The sequence below is a fragment of the Temnothorax longispinosus genome, chromosome 2, assembly GCF_030848805.1.
Source record: "Temnothorax longispinosus isolate EJ_2023e chromosome 2, Tlon_JGU_v1, whole genome shotgun sequence".
NCBI lineage: Eukaryota > Metazoa > Arthropoda > Insecta > Hymenoptera > Formicidae > Temnothorax > Temnothorax longispinosus.
In genome coordinates, this window is record NC_092359.1 from 9,209,433 (window position 1) to 9,231,901 (window position 22,469).

Below are 22,469 nucleotides of genomic sequence, written 5' to 3' on the forward strand. Positions count from 1 at the left end.
AGGTCGGCTTGACTGGCTTCCCCGGCGGGGTTCTCACACAGCTTCGGGTTCACTGGCTGCACCGGCTGAGCGAGCAGCCGCTAATTGTCGACGATGCGCTCGGCTTTATGCCGTGCGTAACCGAGCCAGCGAGCGAATAAACATTTCACCTCGATGGGGGCAGCGCAAATGAGATCCGTCCCGTTCCCGGGAAATCAGATCCGCGCTCGCGATCCGCGGAAGAAATCCCGGTAATGTTCGCCAGAGTGTAGAAGATAATTAGCGCGCGATGGTCCTTTTATCATACCCGCCTGCTCTCCTGTATGCCCGTGAGAAATATCAGTAAAGAGAATGTGAATGACCGGAAGTTATCGGGAGAGAAGTTCATCGAGTGTTACAACGAGCCTCATTAATTATCTGACTCATCAGTTTAAGACTTTCATTATCTCTCATCGGTTTAAGTCTCCCGGATTAATTTCCACGTTGCGTACAACAGAGCATTATCACTTACAGTTAGAAGCCTGTTCGTCGCTATCCAGCTGATAACTTTTTAGCAGTAATTTGTATGTATTTTTAAATACTTGAATCTGTTGTGATACACATGATACTCATGATATGTATATTTATTCGCGAGCGTATACTTCCGTATTTTGATATGCACGTTGCTATTATCCGTATGTATTATACGATTCGACATCTTGATATATGTACGCGATCTTACCACTAAAAGAACTAAAACGTACAATGTACAATAAGAATAGTGCAGGAATTTGTGTTATATGTTAAATGGAGCGCTACTTTATTTCTCAACATAAACCGCAACAAATGTTTACCTTTCGAATCGATCACGGGATACTAAAGAAGACGACCACTTTTTCCGAATGACTACTTGGAAATATTTATCGGTACTCTTATATCAGCGGTAAGTAGAGCATCAGTCCCCCCCGTGTATCTTGCTCTACGATAACATGACAGCGCGTAGTACAACTAATCGAATGAGTCGGCGCTCCGGCTTACACAAGACTAAAGTAAATACGACGTTTCTCTCTGTTCGATGATTTGCATACGGACAGGCACGTTTGCATACGCGATGATTAGGATGTCAAGCGGCGAACAAACCTAAACACGCGAGGGAGCGGATCGATTGCCTCCGGCTGTTCGTAAGAGCAAAGATTTATATAAACGTCTTCTCAATGGTTCTGTAATGACTTTTCTTTTCACCATAGTCCATAATAATGTTTCGCAAACGAATGACATTGATTTGCGTTGTCGGGCCCGCAATTAAATGTGCTTCATACGCGAATATATCTACTTCCGTGAACGATTGGACCGCTTCGCGGTCGATGACAGCAGCGTAAACACGATGTTCTTGCGTTTGCGGCGGATTGCTCATAAAGGCGACCGCGCGCGATCGATGATATACGATACCGAAGAAGAACATTCAGATACGGCTGGGCGCTCGGCGAGACCGTTTTTCCGCCGTCCTTTCCCGGACGCTGAGCTTACGTCGATTAAAACTCGGGCAAAACGCTGCCGCGCTTCTTATTCCCGCTCAGCGGCATGAAATTTGTGCGTCATTCTAACAATGTCTGCTCTAGCTGCGATTCTCACAGCATCGATAGAGTTCAACGGCTGCATAAGCCGGAGCGCAGTCATCCGTCAATTAATTATCGCTTACCAGAGCGTAAAAGAGTTGTACTGGTATAAATGCCGAAATTAATTAAACGTAACTATTCATTAAGATGTTTTACGTTTTTCTTTATTCACTTGTTTGGATAATATACCTATATATACATATATATCGCTGTTATAATATAGTGTATATCATGTTTTACACTGTTGAATTTAAGTAGTGTCAAATTATACTCAATTTGAGTCATTTTTAACCATTTCTATAGATCACCACTGTTTCTACTCAATATGTCGTTAATAATTTTGTTAGATTAACTAAAACAATGTTAGCTAAACCAGTGGAGTTAAAATAATACTATTTTGTGTTAAAATAATAAATGTTGACACATATGATAGTTAAAAATAACAAAATATTATCTAATTCAAGGTATTGGTTTAAGTTTCATCCTTTAATATTTAACAATGTAGATTACAGAATTGTAAAGCGAAAATTTTGATTTATTACGCGAGTTGTACAGTAAAACAAAAAATCGCTTCCTTTTAGAAACAAAGAGTGTTAAAGCATCGGGCAGGCACGCGCATTTACGTCGTGATGTATGTCGTCGTGAAGATTATTTCGACACGGCTGGCTCGTTCGAAAGATTGTGCAGTTAAGCCGCGGTGAGCGAAGTGCTCCAGTTTTAAAGGGTTAACCGCTGAGAGGTTACTCTCGAGGGTTGCTGCACGTTCGTATCTCGCGATTCTTCTCTGTCGCTCTGTGCAAGCCGCCGAAGGAAAATTCGAGTTTCGGTCGACTGACTTTCGATTCTCGCAGCCCGGATTCTCATAGACCGGCCGAGCGATCTTCTTAACCGTCGCTTAATAATGACCGCTTTCAAGAAACGGCGCTAAAACTCGTGCGTACATGCGTGCGCGCAGGCGACTAACAAGCTAGGACGACCAAACACCTCGTGAAGATCGTACCTATACGTGCATGATGACGCGAACGATTTTCCATATAGTGCGCCACCCTTCCCGACTGCTGACGGATAAGTACCGTAAGATGGGATAAGATTGCACCAGCGGAGAATAATTTTACATTCCGCAAAAAGATTTTAAGACCGTTTAGTGCTTGAGAAAGTAAACCACGAGTTCCAGTTTCACGCAACACGAGTAACCAAGTAATTGATTTTTTTTCAGACGTGGATGATTATGAAACTTTTCTTTACTCTGGGTTAACATTCAAACTTTTTACCTTGAATGACAAAACGCGTTACGAACAAAACTGTACAGGGCTATCTTACTTTAATTAAGCTAACATCAGGCTGACAAGGCTAACATCATCAATTAATTTCTTTCCCGTTAACGCTTGAAAATTAATGTAATATGTAAAAAAATTTTCACACTGTAAGTTTTCAATTTTAGCGTTTAAAAAAGTATCCCCTTCAAAACATGCAAACTTTAGCTACGCAGTTTACTAAATTTCAAGGTAAGAGTCCAGAGTAAACGAAACTGTTCGGCAAAGCGGAGGCGAGTTCGCCACGCGATTAAGCCGGACGGGCGGGCGGGCTTTTAAACGCGGCTCAACCGCGACGGGTGCAACGCAATTACGCGCGTGGTGTAGCGAGGTTCACGAGCAGCCTGCAGTTTTCCTTCGCGCCTTCGCCCGGAGGTACGACGGTGACCGCGGAGGCAGAAGCGCAGAGCCCAGGCCGTAGTACGCCCGGAATAAAAATGTTTCCTGCCTGTCGGTGGGTAACGGAATTGAAAGACGATGGTGGCGATGCGACGTAGCGGGGAATCAAGCCGGAGAACCCCTCGCGGGCATCTCGTGCTCGGTTCATTTCACTTCCCAACGACGTAATTCCCCCGACGGAGAGCGGCGAAACGGCGCCGGCGTTCCCGCGGCCGCGAGACGGCCCCGCAAAAGTAAAACGATCGCAGACGCGAAGCGCGCCCCCGCGAGAGATTTGACGTGTGATTTGATAATTGTTGGGCGAATAATGAACGCGAGGGCGGAACTCGACACGCGAATAGGACGGCTTTATCAGAAGTGGAATAAAACGAACGGTACCTTGGGAAATCCTAGAACCTCGTAATTTAACGCAGATATTATCTTTCGCACGCTAAATGTTTATTTATTTACGATACAGGGATTATTACGCGGCAATTGGCGTGAAATAATTCCTCAATATCGAAACTTGGACTCTCGTCGGAAATCCTATCGGTTTCAATCCGTCGGTGATGAATCTCCGTTTCGACGCATGAGTTTCATTTACGCGTGACTTGCGGGTTTGCATGTGTATTCGCGGCAGTGCACCTGTATACAGTATCGCGATACCTTATGGCGTATTTTTTTTTACTGTCGACGCAATAACACGAAGCTAAATCACTAATGCGGTTTGCTCTCTGTGCGGGATAATCTACTGAAAATCTATAAATATTTCCGTTTTACATTTTTAAGACCAGAGGGGGATCGCGCCGCGCGCCGCCTTTATTTCGCGATATGCCGTATTGCGCACGTAAGAGGCGAACTCGTACGTCTCGCGAGAATGATTGATGCGTACAAACCGCGTTAGGTTCATCCACGGAACAAATACGTTGCAATCTGTAAATGTTCGCAAACATCCGCTCGCAGAATCTCTAGGTTTTGTTTTCTCTATTACGTGCACATGTTACACCGCTGAACCGTTGGAGAGTTCACGGCTGTAATTCTAACTGCATTTGATAACGAACGGAATATTATTCCTGGAATTTAGCGTATTAATCGAGACTACTATTAGGATTCCGTAAAACTCCCGAAGCATCTTAATTGTGTTTATCGGGAGCGCCACGGGGCGATTTACGCCTCGCTGCTCGCATATTCGCGTAAAATGAATTATATTCTATCGTATCATTCGATACATATCGTTTTATTTTGGTACCGTTATATTTGCATCCGAAAGTTATGCTTATCGTTTTTAAATTAATCGATTTATTAAAATAAACACTTGTTTTCCACGCCTATAACTCGAACATATATGTATATCGCAAGGTATATTAACCTATCTAAGCCAAATTATCAGAACACAAACAATTTTATATGGAATTAATTTGCTAATTATTTGCTATTTTTTGCTTTTGAAAGTAATTTCTTTGCTCCAGCTATTAAAAAGTTACGAAGGGCTGGATAGCTTAAGATTAAGAGGCAAAGGAGCAAAGAAATTACTTTTAAAAGCAAAAAATAACAAATAATTAGCAAATTAATTCCATATAAAATTGTTTGTGTTCTGATAACTTGGGTTAGACAGCTTAATATACCTTATATCGCAACAAACAAGGCATGCATCGCTTTTGATTATACATTCAGGAGCGACTTTGAAATTCCAGGTATCAGTTAGCTGTTAGCTAATTTGAAAAAGGTGGGTCCGAAAGTGGAAGCAAAACATGTCATTCACGGTCAGGCTAGTCTCACACGTTCTAAAAAACCAGACGGCAGCTTAATTGCGCGCACATCGGCGGCGTGTCGTTCGAGGCGATCGAGTCCACCGGTATCTTGCGGTGCGTGTAAACGCACGTAACGCATACGGCAATCTTGCGGCAAACCGCGTCCGCCCGCCCACACGTCGCGTCTCGTGAACGCGATGCGTCGCGTATTATTGCCTATCGTTGCGCTCCGTGTTCGCGGATCCCGCTTTACGGGCGCCACGTGATTAACGGCCATCATCATCGTCGTGTAGCGCGTAGCGCAGCCCGTGATCCGTCCTGGTTCGAGTTCATCCCACGCCTAACACCTTCCGTTCCATTTACCGGCGCGGTACGGCGACCGACAGCGGGGCGGTCGAACGGGGGTCGAACGAATAATAATTACATCATGCGCTCGTGAATGCCCCCCGCGGGACGTTCGCGAAATTATCGATCCCTGCCAATACGCTCGGCGGCGATAATTAATACCACGCGATAACCCCGACACGAACGTGAGACGGTCGGGCGATTCTTCGATCTTCTTCTCGACGAACAGGTGGGCGACGTGGGAACGCGCGACGGGCGATGAGATTATTAATTGTTTCTGTAACGCGAAACGCAAACATCGTGAATGAGGAACTGCGGTATCGATGCTTCAATAAATGGCCAGCGCCAGGAAGAATAAATCGCATTTGCAACGCTCGCTATATCGTAGAACAGATACATCGGCGAGTGATCAATTTGATTGAGGAAGATTGTCGGATGACTCGCGCAATCGCTTCGACGAATAAAAAGGCATTTCTGTATTAATCGGAATATGAATTTTCGCGTGCTGTCAGTTTCAAGTGCGACGAGTGTTTCCTGTGTATATACACACGTGTAAAAAGTAAGTCACTTGCTGATCTAATTCTGTCCGTTTGTGGCGTAAATTCATCATTACACGCGTTGCGCAGATGAGAACTACTCATCTTCATCTTCAATATCCCATTTAAGCTTTTGCGCTCGAGACGAGTTTACGTCACTTTAGGTAATTCAGTCAAGAGCTCCTGAACGAGCGTTCGAACATTTAAGCAGCTGCTTAGACGTCGCGCGAAGAAATGTCTCGTAAATTACGCAATGAGATGACACTCCTTCAAACGACCGACACTCGCTGAAGTGTGAGCAAACGGCAACCGGAATCGGATAATTTTCCCGATCGTGAGGAGACACCCGTGACGACGGCGAAGCGACGAAAAAGCGCGAGTTCCGCGGTTGCAATCGTCGCCTAACGATAATCGACTCCCTCTTAGCGGCGACGATAAATTAATTATTATAATTATGTATATGCCATTATCCCATTATCCCGTTGACAACCGATATAATCGCGACGGCTCGAATTCCTTAGCGCGTAGGATAAGATGAATTTTCCTCTTTAATACCTCCGCGAAGTATTTATAATCATCTTACGTGCGCAACATTCTCTCTGGGACTGCTATCAAGGCATCATCCTTGTCATCGTCTAACATATTGCAGAAGAAGACGAATCGGCGACGCAAACCGTTACGCGGTGATAATTATCGTTTAATCGCTCCGGCGATGCGGAGACGGGTACATTTCCATTTCTTCTTAATTCACTCTTTTGCCTTAATGCGAAAATAATGGGATTACATTACGATCGGCGTTAAATAAGTTTCACGCGAGGTTTCACGAGTACGTCATATACTAACCGTACGCGGCAAAAAATGTTTTAAATTAGATTCTAAATCAGATATCGCAATCAAGTTTGTTGTTTACTTCGGGTAATAAATCAAAAATTCTTTAATGACATGTTAAATTCAAATTTAGTTAATAAAATAAGATTAATAATGAGATTGGGAGGATACGCAGCGTCTGCAGGGTGGTATTCCTATCATTTTCTCGACTGTAACGAATGGTCCAAGTTTTGCCAAAGTATATCGCGACTCGCTATATTATTTAACCTCTCGTGCGCGGTGCGCTCCGATCTGATGCGAGTAATTTCCTCAGCGACTTCGCTATCTAGCATGCTGGAAGCATTTCGCTTTTTTTTTTTTTAAACGACTGTTTAACCGTCCGAGATGAAACGGTGACTGTCCGCTCGACCGTCTCGTAACTTAAGTAATATGCGCTTAAAATTTCCAACGATAACGTCTCGGAAAACCACGGTCAGCCGATTCCCGCGACCCTGGGAAAATCGCAAAAGGGGAGAACGATCGAGCCGCACTGATAACGGCTATTCAACTACTGGCAGTAATTATTATCGTTGTAACATGATGAAAGTACAGATAATTTCAACTGTCTCGAAAATAGTGGAGCGATGCAGTTTGCATTCGTAGAGAGGTCGAAGTAACGAAAGATTCAGCGACATGACGTGTACTGTCTTGCAAACTCTCGTTGCTCAGTATGCACGAAGCGTCCCGCTTAACTCTTAACTCTTAACTCTCTAATCTTCGAGATGGAAACATTCCGAGATTAAAGCGCGATCAGATAAAGAGCGCGGTCAAAGATTACGACACAGATTAGATTAAATTAATTCCATATTTCATATCTCACGCATCTTCGCTTTGGCAACTGTTTTGACATTGTGACTAAAGGTATAGAGAAAAATTGTTGAATATACAAACGCGGGATTAATCTGTAATAATTACACAATAGGTATGAGATTTAATCGAGGAGGGATTTTACACTTTGCAAAGAAGCTAAATTACATGAATAGGATCTTAAACATGATGAGCCGGATAACGAAAGAAAAGCAATGAATACTTAACATTGACCTAATTAGATGATGCAAAAAAAGGGGAAATGAAGATTGATATGAGCGGTTGCCCCGGTATACGGGGTCACCGAGCGCGTGCGAATAGCGTGAGGCTCCCGGCGATTACACCGAAAAGGTCTATAAACAGTAAGTGCGGAGGCAAGAAACTCATTTGAGACTTATGTAGAAGTGGCAGGGGAACGGAGGTGTATTGGAAGCAACAGCAGCAGCGACAGAGATGAGTCACATCCTAGATCAAGCCGCGATGGAGGAAAATAACGTGGAAACAAGAAGACCGCACCGTTGCGGGTCATCTTCGCGGTGTATTTTGCCGACTACATATAATAGTCACTTCGGTTTCCATGTGCGTGATATACATATATACATATATCACGCAGGGAACCGTCAAATAACACGATTGTTTGTGTTATTGAAAACCGTATCATTTAAGAATCCACAAAAGATCCATATAAAATTGGCCATTTGCAAAACAATAAAATTGCCTTTTCCAAGGAATTATTAAAAAAAATTTTTTTTTAAATAAAATTGTTACAATTTTTTTACTGTGTTATTTAAAACTCCGTGCTATTCGAATACCATATTATCTATGTATATATACATATAATTAAATCCGAGATTTATTCTTTTCTTTCTTGCCTAGTCGCATTCCTTCGACCATGATATCTTTTACGACCGTCTTATCCGTTCGGCGTTTCGCGGATGCTTCTGTTACTGTCGTAAGCGCTTTCCTCCGTATAACGGCCTCCGCGTAATCGTCCTTGATCGCCATGCCGACGTAAGAGAGTTACGTTCGAAACCGTAACTATCAAGTCACATTTCATAAGCAGTGCTTTAATACAATACACTCCGAATACTACATTTAAATGAGAGAAGTTTATACATCTATGGAGCGCGCTATTAGCGCTATTGCATCGTTCTATCTTTATCGCTCATCAGGTGTAAACAAGTAGAGAATAAGCAAATAGCGCTGATAGCGCGCTCCCCGAACGCAGCCTATATTTCAAGAGGTTTTGCAACCTCAGAAATTTCGTTGCTTGCGACACGTCTTATTATATTATGCAATTCTCAAGCCAACTTTCTACATTATTTTAATACGAATTATGTATTGTTGCAGATACATCTGCGTCTGGATGCTGACGGTGGTCACGCTGAGGTGTCAGGTAAATATATCTTGCTTGCAATATTGCGCGTGTAATAACTCGCAAAGGGCACATAATTTCATGGGAGACAATTTTCCTTTCTATAGGCGACCGGTCACGAAAATGCGGAGGTGGAGGGAAATTCCGAAGAGTCCGTTATCGACGACACCACCGAGGATTATTGGGCGGGCAGCGGATCGGGACCCGACGAGGATGAGTCCTCCTCTCACAACGAAACCAGAGAAGCGTTAACTCACGAGGCCAGCGACCACGATGCTGTAAGTCACGCATCGCCAATTTGTTTCGCGTTGCGCACTTACTTATTGAAATTCATGATAGATATTGCACAAGAAGTTTCTCCTCGATCTGTTATTTCTTTGTTCCGTTATCTTTATGGAAATATTTATTTTTTTTTCCCGTATTGCATTGATTGACCAAAAAAACAGCATACATATAAGAAAGAGAAACCGATAAAAAGAATTGACCATCAGCTTTAAATTGCCCAAAGTATTAGTTACATTTTGCATTTGACGCGTTCTAAGATTCCACTACTTTAAACAAATACTAACATTGTTAATTTGTTGATGTGTATTAGCATCATATTTTTACCTATTATATCATTAGTTATCAAAGCAAAAAATTTTATTAGGCAATAGAATCTTTAATCGAGAATTCTACAGATCTTCGACAATAAATATCGTAGTATGTGACAATAAAAAGGAGAGTGAGAGAAGTAAGAAGAAAGGTGTATGCTCATCTGCCGTACGATCGCGTCCATCCAGTTATATTTAATTGGCAAACGGTTTCCTCGAAAGTGGATTAAAAAAAAAGAGTTTACGAGAGCGGAGTGGGAAAAAAAGGAAGTGAAAGAATGATACTTGCCCGTCTGTTCAGTTTTGCGTGATTTCTCGTTAACGAATGCTCGCGCGCAAGGCCGTACCTAGATGCGGCGAACCTAGATGCAGGTGTTCTGCATCCGCTATGATATTCAAGAGAGTAAAAAAGGGAAATGCTGACAGTTAACCGCAGCAAAGACGACGCCTCGATCGCCGGCGTGTCCTCGATCGAGGCCGTAAAAATCCTCCTGAAGATCCACGGAGGACGGCGCGGTCGATCGTCTTTGCTTTCCTCGTGTGACTCTTGTCTTCGCTGCGATCGATATCAGTAAAATCGCGAAAGATCGGTTTTGCAACAAAAAATCAATTATTGTACAGGCGCGCGCGTTTTACTCCATCCCCGTAATCTTCCTCCTTCCCGTGGCATGTAGAAAATGCCACAGGCCCTTTCTAAACGAAGGGCAGAAGGTTGCTCGGCGCATCAGTACGGCGAGCACCAGGGGAGAGAAGAATAAAGGCCATTCCTTTGATTAATCGCTCTTTATCGATGATCTGCGGATTGCTTTTAAACTAGTTTTCGAGCGGAATCGATTTCGATCGCGAAAAAATGTGAACCAGTTTCCAGTAGAATAGAGAGAAAGGGTATCGCGGCCACGTCCGTGCGCGACCTTCGTTATATCGCAAATTGCGCGCGGATAGATCGCTTCTTGTGCCGCGTGATTCTCCGCGGGGGAAGGCCCCCATTACTCGAGAGACAGCACCAGAAGCGGTTTATTTAGCCTACGAGCGTTCCGTTGCGAAACGGGAGACAAGATCAATTTCATCTGCGCTGCGTATACTGCTGCGTTTCCGTCCGTACCGATTGGAGAAGCGAAGACTAATCGCACGGAAGTGCACTGTATAGCTTAAAGCTGTCTCGTCCTGTGAGATGAAAACTGTATCTATGAAAATCGTTAATCGATAACCATAAATGCTAATTCGACGTAAACGTAATAAATGTTTGATCGTCTCGGCTACCACATATTTTGCAAAAATAAATAAAATTACATTAAAAATAAAAATCTATAACATCTGCAGAGCGCAAAATTAATATAAAAAAATTAAACTTTGTTTGGTATTCTTTTATGTAACTGTGATTAAATTTTTGCATCAACTTCACACTTACATAAAATTCGATCTAAGCAACGACAATCAACTGAATCTTAGGACAAGATTCTAAAGAGATAGATGCATTTATCTAAGTCATCTGAGCGATCTTACTTCAACTAATGACTTTCGACACTCTAACCGCGCTACCGTTAATCACTGCATGAATGCGCATATCTCGATGCGACTTGATCAAATAAAGTCCAAGGAAGAAATTAACATTCACCCAAGAAAAAAATCTTCCGTCCGTCCCGACGTCATCTCTTAGTGTGAAACAAAACAAGAAAACCTAAACGGTAACTTGGTATTTCTTCTTTGAAGAAACGTGAGTTTATATCGCGGATGTCGATGATCATTAAGGAAAATGTTCTTATTATGCGCAAGACTGCAAGATTCGATGTCAAATTGCGCTCATCCCCGGATGCGTACAAATGTTAATGCGTACAAATATTACCTCGAATTGCTTCCAGCGAATGCTAATTTTCAAAAAACAGTTATCGGAAATAGATTTGTGTTAAATGAGAAACTAATAAGTTCGTGGAAGAGGAGCCCACAAAACGGAAGACGTCGTGCGAGGAGCACCGACGAGATCGAATCGGCGGCGCATTCGACACGAAGGAGCATTTCGTATTATTGCATTTCCTACCTAGCCCAGTACAGTTAATACCGAAGTAGCCGTAGTTAAGCGTAGCAGGAGTCGAAGGTAATCGGCACTTATCGTCCGTAATGCATTCCGATGAGATACCGCGGAAGATTCAAAGACCACCGGTCATTTTCCGCGGAACGTAGATCGGGCTGGCAGCGCGTTCGGGCCGGCTTCTTCTGCCAGAGGAACGATCTCCTAACTACTCTACTGGCCCATAAACGCCGTACGCCACTTCGCTCATCGGGGGTCCGCTCCGTTTCCCGGCAGCATCGTACTCGAGTTCCTGAAATTCCTCAAAAGTGGAATCCGTGAAGAGAGGCAATTTCCCTGCGCGATCTGCGGGATGGCACTATGTCGCATCGGACGTCGAGACCACAGGTGGAACGTGTCATCAAAAACAGCGAACGACGAGAAAAAGAATGGAGGAGGAGGAGGAGGAGGAGGAGGAGGAGAAGAAGATGGAGAATCAGAAAGGACGAGAAGGCGGCCGGAACGGAATGGCGATTTTTTCGTCACGGCATATGGAAAGCTGTTCGCAACTTTTTTCCTTCGTCGCTTCGAGTTAACCACTAACAACCACGTGCCCCATCCTCCCCTTTCCTCCCTCTCCGCGGCCGATTCGCCCGAGTAGGTACCTATCTGCCGTGCTCGCGTCGTGCTCGCTGACAAGCGACTCAAAGTACAATATCCTCCCCCCTCGTCCGCCCCCGCCGTCGTCATCTTATTCGTTCTTCTTGCATCTCTTCTTGCGCCCGGCACCCGTACGCGAATGGAAGACCTCGGGTACCCACGCTCGGATAGGGGAATGAGCTCGTAAAGCGTTAGTCACGCGCTACTCGTGCTGTCCGTTTTTCAGACTTCCTCGTCGGGCTCTCTCCACCGTCCCTTTTCGCCTCCCTGGACTCTCTCCGCCGACGCCATGCCCTCCCTCTTCCGCGTATCCTCTCCTCTTCGTCGTTGGTCTCGACCCCCGGCGTTTTTTCTCGCCCTTTCTCACCGCTCGAGCGGTAGCGATCCGTACAGGCTGGGGGTTAAATCGGATCGTTAACGTAGGAGAGGTCAGGGCTCCCGCTCGACAGGATAGTTTTGCATAGCCGGATCGCGCGCGCACGAGGCTGTGTGTACGCGAGAATATTTTGCTGGGATCTCGCTTCCAACCGCAATATGCGGGCTAACGGCTTTGAACCTGCAAATCACTACCTGCGACTCGTTAGCGGATTCCTTTTCCGAGCTCCCGTATGAATATCATTAGTAGCAACAAGAATTTGGCACGGGTGGCTGCTTATTATAGGAGGAGGACGAGGAGGTTATTAGCGTGAACGATCAAAACTGAACACACACAACCTAAACCGTTTTTCTGACAATGATGTAACTAGGTACGGGAAATATGTGGTAATGCCCATACATAAGGTCGAACATCGATTATCGACATTTTTGCGAGATTGTAATTCTGAGTAAGAGTAATTTGGTGGACATTGTGTGTAATACTAATTTAATTTAATTAAGTTTAGAGAAAACAATTTTTCGCATATTAAAATTATCATAGCTCTTCTTTCGAATTGTATAATATTAAATTAAACGTTATATTAAATTGTATGTAGTATAGAATGTATTAACATTATAACACTAATCCTTGAATAACTAAAGATGTATTCAATTATCAAAGAAATAACAATAGATTTATGATAAGTAGCACAAATAACAATGATCTATATTGTATCAATAAAAAATACTTCTACTTTTCTGAAAGGTCGTGTACGTTGGTGACGGTCCCGCTTACGTGCCAGTACCTTCGTTGAAGACTCGACCGTTGAATCCGAATCTTCAGGCTCTTCAAACTCTCCAAGGCTTGCAGAGCCTCGCTGGAAACGGAGGTACAGGCGTAGTCGGCGACGATGATTGGAGGAGACATCCAGAAACCTGGGACCGCGAACACCGAAGATACAGGCCCAACACGACGAGAGTGCAACGTGAGTACGCGAAGGCAGCTTTATTTTATCTTTTTGCTCAATTCGATTATTATTGTGTAGACAGACTTGATGATAATATTAAAATAAACGGTTTCTCGTAAGTACGGTAATTAGTAGTCTCGACAGTCCGTGCGTTTTCGGTAAGGTAAATTAAATATAAATCAAGTGAGTACACTATACAAGGCAATTACTCTTCAGTCTGCACAATCTCTCGAGCTAATAGAAATTTCCTGGTTTGTAAGTAGCTGTAATGGCGGCCTTGCATCAAGACGCTAATTCAGCGGAAATACGTTACGAAAGGGTATTGATTATATCGCTCCAGAGCCAACAGGAATCTCTATTTAGTCGATAATGGATTATCGACTCAATTTAACTCGCGATTACATTATTGCGTCTACACAGGAAAGAGAGCGCACTTGATAAGGGAATGTATTTAGAGCAAGAGGATGGGACTAGCGGCTACACCGGGCGTAAACGGGGATCCGCTATTTCCCGTCCGAATAAAAGCGCCGACAAAAAGCGTCTACGGTATCGGTCTGGTGGGTCAGTGTGCCTCGGAGGAAAGACCGGTGTCGTCGCTTTAGCATGTCGATCCGTTATTTTTCTCTCCATTGTCCGGCAGGAGGTTGAAGCCCGAGGATAGCGCGCGTCATAGGACAAAGTACTTCCCTCCGGTGTCTCGGTCGATCGACTATGGAAGTATCGCAGTCGTGCACCGCGCGCGATGTATCCGTCCATCTCGGTCCCCGGCCTTAGCGCGCCCGGGAATTCAGAGTGCGATGGCGAATGGCTACCGTTAGAGAGGAGGCAATTAAAACGGTGTCGGAAAGTCGTACGACGCTCCTGACATCGAGGGTACGGAGGCAGAGAGATACACCACCTTGTGTGCCTGTGCAGCCTGTACGACGCTCCTCCGAGATGGCATCTGCAATCGTCATCGTCGTCATCGGCTCGGACCGTCGAGGACCGTCATCATCATCCCGCGCGATCATCATTATCCGCATCTGGATCGCGCGATTGCCTCGTGGAAACTCGAGCATCACACGGGCCCGCGCAGATATCTCGGCGCGTATATGTTATGGCGTCGGTAATCGACGACAGCTCGTTTCTGGCATCGGTTTTTCTGCGAGAAAATTGCGACGCCGCGTCGCAATGAAAATGATATTTATGAGCGGCCGTTATGTTATTTTTCTTTTCCTTCTCGTGCCGGCGCGTACGATGACGTGAAGTTATGTCGTCGAGTCCGCGGGAATTCTGTGAATGATTTAATGCTATCTCGAATACGTACGCTATAATGTACAGCGAGATCTTTTGAGCTACAGTTATTATTACTTTGCAATTTCTTTTCGCACTATTCGCTTTTATGGCGATCGATTTTCCGTCTAATCTGCGTTGCGCTGGAAACGCAATCAAATGCCATATGTAGGAAATAACAAATTTACACGATCGCAACTTTATATGATTCAGCGACGGGGTTATTACCTCTAAATTGACTTTACAATGAATTTTCTATCCTGTTCGAATAAAGTGCCTCTACGATCGCGAAGGCTTAATCAATGACTCATTAAAATTCTAGTTGGCCGATGCTTCAGTTTTAATCTCGCGTAGCGGGTGCGCGGTAGTAATTAATGCCAGTGGAACAAGACATTAATAGTGCCGACGCGGTGTCCCGTTACGGAAGAATAATAGACACAATGTCCTGTGAAAATAAATTTAATTTCCTACGCGCGCGTATAATCTCCTACGGCGTGTATGTGTTACGCTCATCCGCTGCAATGTGATTTTTCTGAAACCTCAAAGTTTATTGTGAATGTCTGAACACTTGAAGTTTATTGTGAATGTCTGAACACTCGCTATTCGTGCATATGGCGAGTAATCAACATAGCAGGCATCGCTGCCTGATACTCTCCTGGAGAAAATTACAGCGTGTTTCGTCGTAATGTAAATAAATAATATTTACGGGATGGAATCACTGATGGTCGCTATCAAGCCCTCCCTTCGCGAACCCTTTTAATTGCATTTTGCAGAAAATTACGATCATCCTGGGAACCGCATTGTGAGAAAAATGCTTTAACGACACGTCGTTCTCCCCCGCTCGTTCGACCAGAACGAAGCGTCTACACCACTTTCTGTATTTTTGCTGTCTGCAATTAATCGTTTCATGTTTCTTAACTAAATCATTATACGGCAATTTGCTTCACCGATACCTATTATTCACGTGGGATGAGAAGATACAATCATCTATTATTCATGAACTTCATAGAGAATCAATATTAGAATCGTAAAATTATAATTATTACGTAAGCTTATATAAAGGGCATTACAGGGTTTTTCCTTTCATTACAATGACTTCTTCCGCAGTGCAGGTATCGAAAAGGATTAAATGATAAGCGATCCATATAATCCACATTTTGCTTCGCTCTACTTCGCTCTGATAAATCTCTATACGCGTATTTAAGAAAAATTTTATTTAAAAAAATCGACCGTACAATCAACCAGATAACATTTTTTAAAATATCGATATAGCGAAATACCCTTCGAGACGACGCGACGGGACGATCGATGATCGCATTGCTACGGTAAATTTCCTAAAACATTCGGATGAGCCTGCCATTGGCAATGACGAATGCTACGCCCGTCCTATGAAGCTCGCTGGTTCAATGAAGTCGTAAAGTCGAGCCGCTCGTTCTCTGCGGGAACTTGAGGCCACCCGCGGTATCGTCAATTACGCGAAAGAGAGCCCATTAGGTTTAATGTATCCTCCTCGGTAACGCTCGATTCTCATGACGTCCTCGAGGTTCGAAGTCCAGTCCTCCTGCTACCTCTTTCCCTTTTACTTCCCCCACGCGGTCCACGTGTTTTTTTTTACCCCGTAACGCTCCTTAAAACGATTTCTGGCTAATTTGGAGATTCGGACCGGTAAATAGAAATACTGGCATCAAAAATTGAACATTTGCGTGTTTAAAGCAACAGCGAAGCCTTAAAGGAACTCAACGATATCCTCCGGCGTCTCTCCGTGACCGCTCTCGGCACGTCCGAGCAAATATCGGCGTTGCTCAACTCTTCCCATTGTCTGCCCACTGACAGAGTTTTGCCGGACGATGAACACAAAGCACGTATCCGCAATTCTAATAAGCGCGCGCGTATACGTGCGTGTACGTACGTACGCCGCTCGAAAATGCGCTCGGCACACTCGCGATGCGTAGGACGAGGGTGAAACGGAACGGTTGTATCATCGGCATGCGCCTCCGGTGTAACTATCTTCTCATCACTACCTTTTATTATTTTTCCACGAGCCTATGATAGCGCGTGTCAAGTCTTTTTTGTTTACCTAGTCGAATCGAGGCTGATCTATTAATTTTTAACTACTAATAATTTAACTATTAATAACTTATGGCAGCCGATTTCAAAATTACTATAAAAAATTTATACTGTTTTTATAGAAAGTTTTGCTTTAGAGAAAGAAATACGGCGAAATTAAGTAATTTTGCAATCTTATTTCGATAAGCAGTAATGATACCCTTACGTGCCAATTAAATATAACGCCCGTCAAACATAATAATATATTTAAGTGTCATGCCAGGATGCCGTGCGTCCTACGATGACGATGCGTGGGATGAGCGTGGGTCACGAAACGAAAAGGTTGTATCATCGGCCGACACCTCGAGCGTAACTATCTTCATCCTCCATCAATCTCCATTCCGCTTTGCGGTTGCGTTGCTACAGTGGAAACGGCTTCTTACCACGAAGAGCGCCTATACGGGACCCCTAACTTACTTTCACTCGTCATCGACGACCGGTTTTCCACTCGCTCCTATCCGCGAATCTGCGATTTTCCGCGCCCGGTTTCTACACGCGAGTGACGACAGGCTCTCCCTGGCCGCGAACGCACGCCCACACGATGACCGATCGACACGTTTCCATCTTCTGTGATTGATTCTCCGTTTCGAAGTGACAATTACCGGGGGCCCGATATGGTACCGCTGTTTGCGCTATCCTGAGAATCCTTTCTGTCCGAGAAAGTTTTTTTTTGCGAAAGAGAATTACTGATTGTGTTACCACAAATGCAATCGATCTTTGTGGCTACAAATACTTTAATTTACTCGTGATGACTATGTCATCAATCGTAATATACAGAATGTTTAAATACATTTAAATTATATTTAAATTATTTGACAAATTATTTTATCTTATAATGCATATAATTAGCCATTGTTCTTTTTCAATAATTGCTTAATTTATCATCCAAAAATCAATTTTTAATAAATGTAGGCATAGTGGTAGGCGCAACACGTCAATTTTCCTCGCTAATTCGTATATCCGGATACACAGTTTTCCATTTCTCTTTCGACATCGGAGATTCCACCTAGACCTTCTTGGTTTCGTAAATACAAGAAAATGTAAATAGAGAGTTTATCGCGCTGATGAATCGACATAATTACGCTTATAATGAAATATAAAACAACGGAATGTAGATTTAATCGCGAAAAACGCGGACTGAAGAAAAAGTGTATGAAAAAAATTTATTCTTTTAATCAACATACTGTTGCGTAATTATTAATTAAATCTTATATTTTAGATATCGAGGCGGAATGTCAGGATGACTACATGAAAATCAGGATCGGATTCAACGGATCCTTCGCTGGCCTCTTGTACTCAGCAGGTAAAATTAATGATAGCGATTAATAACTTATTAATGCATAATTATAATTACTATCGTGCTATTATTCAGAAATCTTTTTATTTTTATTCATTGATAAACACTATTATATTTTTGTAATTTAAATCATGTATACAAGTAGTCAAACAATAACGTTTAAACTAAAGTTTAAACAAACATTGATTACATTTGGCACAAGATTTATGTAAATATTATGTAAATAATATGATGCAAATTATGGAAATTGCGCGGTGTCAAAAAAATCATGGCGCTGAGAGTTATGTTGCTACACTCTCTATTCTGGTCAAGAGACTCGACATAATATTCCACCTAAAATATGTGGCTGCATAACTGGCTGCATCGCTGGCATCCGCAATTACCTCGGCAGACAGTGAGACGAGTATACGTCCGCGCTAACGAGGTAATGACGGAAATTATCGTAAAACGATCGGCGCAGCGGTCGTCCACATCGACCGCGCCAGAATTTTTCTTTCGCCGTCGTAAGTCCATCTGTCCGTTCTAGTAAGATACTTCCGTTATTTAAGAAGTGTACCGCGGCCGTGCCTTCTGGCAGTGGACGCGATGCATCGGTAAAAACTGCAATAATCGCGAAGTGACTTCTTCACAAATCACTCGATGAGGCGACCTCTTCTTGAACCTCGCACCTGTTCAATGTCGATTCTGCTAATCCGTGATTCTCTCGTTGCTCGATAATGAGCCCCGTTAATCAACATTTTAATAATGAACTAATCGCCTTTGTACGAACGCGGATGTAAGCTTCGTAAAATACCGAGGCTCCTGATTGAATCCAGCAGGATGACTAAAAACTTGGACTACTCCGATCCTCGACTTTCTAACACCGGCGCACCGGCGCTAACGAGTGCACTTGGCATTTCCTCACTTACGCGCCATTTGCTCGCGTTGAAAATACATCAACGTCCGCCTATTCTTCGCACAACGCGATTCGCGCGGTCGAAACGCCGCGAGGAAGATTGTTTGATAAACGAGATATCGGTTGATATTCGATGCCTTACGTGGCCGTATCATAGACGGCCGCGTTCCAGATGAACAAGAATAATCGCTTTTAATTGCAGGCTACTCGTACGATCCCGATTGCATGTACGTTAATGGGACGGGCCGCGACTACTACGAGTTCTACATTCAGCTGAATCGGTGCGGCACCCTCGGCGAGAACACTCATCATCAGGACAGCAGGAAGAATCCGACGGTACGTAAAATAGACGAGCGCGAGCGCGTCGCAGAGAATGACGGATCGTTACTTTAGCGTGAGCCGCGCCGGTCGACAAGGAATAATAATGATTAACGGCGCAGGGGAAAAATGAGAGGGCACGGCGCGGCGGCTTATTTTTAATCTCGATAATTAGAGAAGATTAGATGTCATATCGCGCGCGGAACGCGCGGGAACATAGGAACACGGCTATTATTACGGCTGGGAATCACGTGAGAAATAAGACTCAACGACAACGCGCTCTTGTCTTTCCAGAAAAATCTCATGTGGAACACGGTCACGGTGCAGTACAACCCATTGATAGAGGAGGAATTCGACGAACACTTCAAGGTGACTTGCGAGTACGGCTACGACTTTTGGAAGACGGTGACGTTTCCCTTTCTCGATGTCGAGTGAGTGTCGGATCTTTTTACTTTTGAAATAAATTGTCGATAATGGCTATATCGAAACGTCTCGAGATGAGGGGGGGGGGGCCTCGAGCGTAGAAACAGTACGAAGGGTCATATCGATCAGAGGCTCGAAGCTCGTTTTCGTAATGCACGCGAGAGAAACACGACATGATCCGTCGGCTGAAACCTCCGATTACGCTCCGGCTCCGATGGAACGTTTCGCGCGAGGCGTTTACGTAATATCTACGATAATGTCTAACATCTGTGCTATCCTGTCGGCGCGAAGTAGGCCGTACTGCTCGCGAGAGATAACGGATACGCATTCTTCCTGCCTCTTACGCACCCACCTTCTTCCAGGGTCGCCACGGGAAATCCCGTAGTCTTCACCCTGCAGCCTCCGGAGTGCTACATGGAAATCAGATACGGTTACGGGACCACTGGAACTAGAGTGGCTGGACCAGTCCGCGTCGGCGATCCCCTGACTCTCATTATCTACATGCGCAGCAAATACGGTAAGCCTCGTACGCACAGCTTAACTGCAGCTTTGCCACGCGTAAATCGCTAAAACGCTTATACTACTAGGTTCACAACGTTTAGACAAACAAACAAAAGACAATGGAAAATATAAAAAACAGTAGCGTTAAGTTAAATACTTGATTACTGCCTCGTTGGCTCATTAAAGTCTTAGTAACAAATCAATTAGATTATACATGTATCACTTTTGTTTTTGCACAAGTGATGTATTAATTTTATTACTACTTAGAACCCTTTTTAAAAGTTTAATCGTGAATCTAATTTTTGTTTATATAAAACATAAACTGGAACATAAATACAAACTATAAAATACTAAAGGACTGTTACGATAATTGTGTATTCAGAAACGAACCTCCACGACAAAAAGTCTATAATAGGGAAGCGAAAAATAAATATTCCTGCAAATCATTCACAATTGTTAACGTTCCCGCAAATCATTCACAGTACCCATTTTCGTGTACCTCTTTTCTTACTCGACGCCTGGTCTAATCATACGACGTCCGATTCCACCGAGCTATCATTCGACAGCGATAACGGTATAAAATGAACAGCAGAAGACTTTGTCAGTCGACTAGTCAGTTCAAGCTCGGTAATTTGCGAAAGATGCGGAAATGCTGGCGAGAAGATATGAAAATGTGTATGCTTCGACGTAACGACAGATGTCTGTACTTTAACGAGTCAGGCTTCTGTATTTACGTCTACATCACTTACGCTACGCGAATCTATGTCAGAAGGTAGAGGACGTCATATCTTACCCTTCTCTCGCCGCCTTTGACTAATTGGTTTCGTTACTGTGATGACATATTTCATGGAAGCTAATTATCGCTTCTTGCCTAATTATAATAAATCTCTAAGAACGATTCTCTGGATTTTGTACATCCATCACCGCTCTTAAAGTAATCTTTCCTCAAATTTGCTTAAATCTACTTCAATTTATGAATCAATAAATCTTGTATTATAATTTTTTAAGCAATAAGTTTTTATAGATAGTGATCTGATGATTTTCAAATAAATATAAACATTTTCGGCAATTTTTTTGTAGATGGCTTTGATATCGTCGTAAATGATTGCTACGCTCATAATGGCGGGAACAAAAGGATTCAACTGATCGATCAATATGGATGTCCGGTGGATGACAAACTGATCAGCCGGTTTCGTGGTTCCTGGTCGGAGAGTGGCCTGTTCGAGACCCAAGTCTTTGCTTACATGAAGACTTTCAGGTTCACAGGATCGCCGGCTCTATATATCGAATGCGATGTTCGCATGTGCCACGGAAGATGTCCGGTAACTAAATATTTAGTGCAACGCGTTACTAATAGATTTTACTCCACTCTTAATCCATTTAAGACTATTAATCTATTCCACGCTTATTAAATTTGATTAAGTGTTATAGAATTACTTACTTTTAAAATATTTTAATTATTTAATACTATTTTATCACACAAAAACATTCAATATTTTTATATGTGTGCTGTATTTAATTCGTCGAGTTTATATTTACTTCCAAATTTTCCCAATAAAATTGATACTCTTGAAAAACAATTTGCCCGAAAATGTGAGATGTTCCAGTTTCATATTATAGATATTTTTAATTTCAACGATTCACCCGTATTTCAGAGCCAACCTTGCCACTGGAGAAACGCGAAGAATGTGGTAAAGCGATCGGTACCGGAAATCGGTGGACCGACGACGCCAGCGACTAGTTTGTCGGAGAACGTGAACCTCTTCCAGTCTCTTCGCGTTCTTCAGGAAGGCGAGGCGGACACGGAACTGTTCCAGAATTCCACTAACTACTCTCGCAGCGGTAAAGCAGAGCAGATATTATATATATGCCAAACATAATTTTTTACTGTTAAAACAATTACGTGTCAAGCCGTGCATTTATCACAACTTCGTTCAATGAGAAATACTCTACTTTTTTATCCAGTTACGTTATAGCGAGCACCGATTCGAAACAAACAAAGCTTGCAAATATAAAATATTGCAAATCTTAGCTCATGTAAAATTACATTCAACGCTTCAAAAAATAAGCAAACAAAAATAATAAATTCTTGTAGCAATTATCAAACAAATTAAAATGTCTGTTACACTGA

At 43.3% G+C, this 22,469-nt stretch overlaps 1 protein-coding gene across 1 annotated transcript in view; it reads left to right on the plus strand.

The window, feature by feature from the left end:
• The window catches only part of LOC139808350 (uncharacterized), a 63,311-nt gene that overhangs the window by 38,278 nt on the left and 2,564 nt on the right, over positions 1–22,469 (plus strand). Inside the window, exons 2-10 of the mRNA XM_071770228.1 lie at positions 8,922–8,967; positions 9,054–9,224; positions 13,325–13,544; positions 18,124–18,207; positions 19,299–19,432; positions 19,709–19,845; positions 20,200–20,354; positions 21,419–21,660; positions 21,994–22,180. Of these exons, the coding sequence (XP_071626329.1) occupies positions 8,922–8,967; positions 9,054–9,224; positions 13,325–13,544; positions 18,124–18,207; positions 19,299–19,432; positions 19,709–19,845; positions 20,200–20,354; positions 21,419–21,660; positions 21,994–22,180 (1,376 nt within the window). The remainder of the gene's footprint in view (positions 1–8,921; positions 8,968–9,053; positions 9,225–13,324; positions 13,545–18,123; positions 18,208–19,298; positions 19,433–19,708; positions 19,846–20,199; positions 20,355–21,418; positions 21,661–21,993; positions 22,181–22,469) is intronic.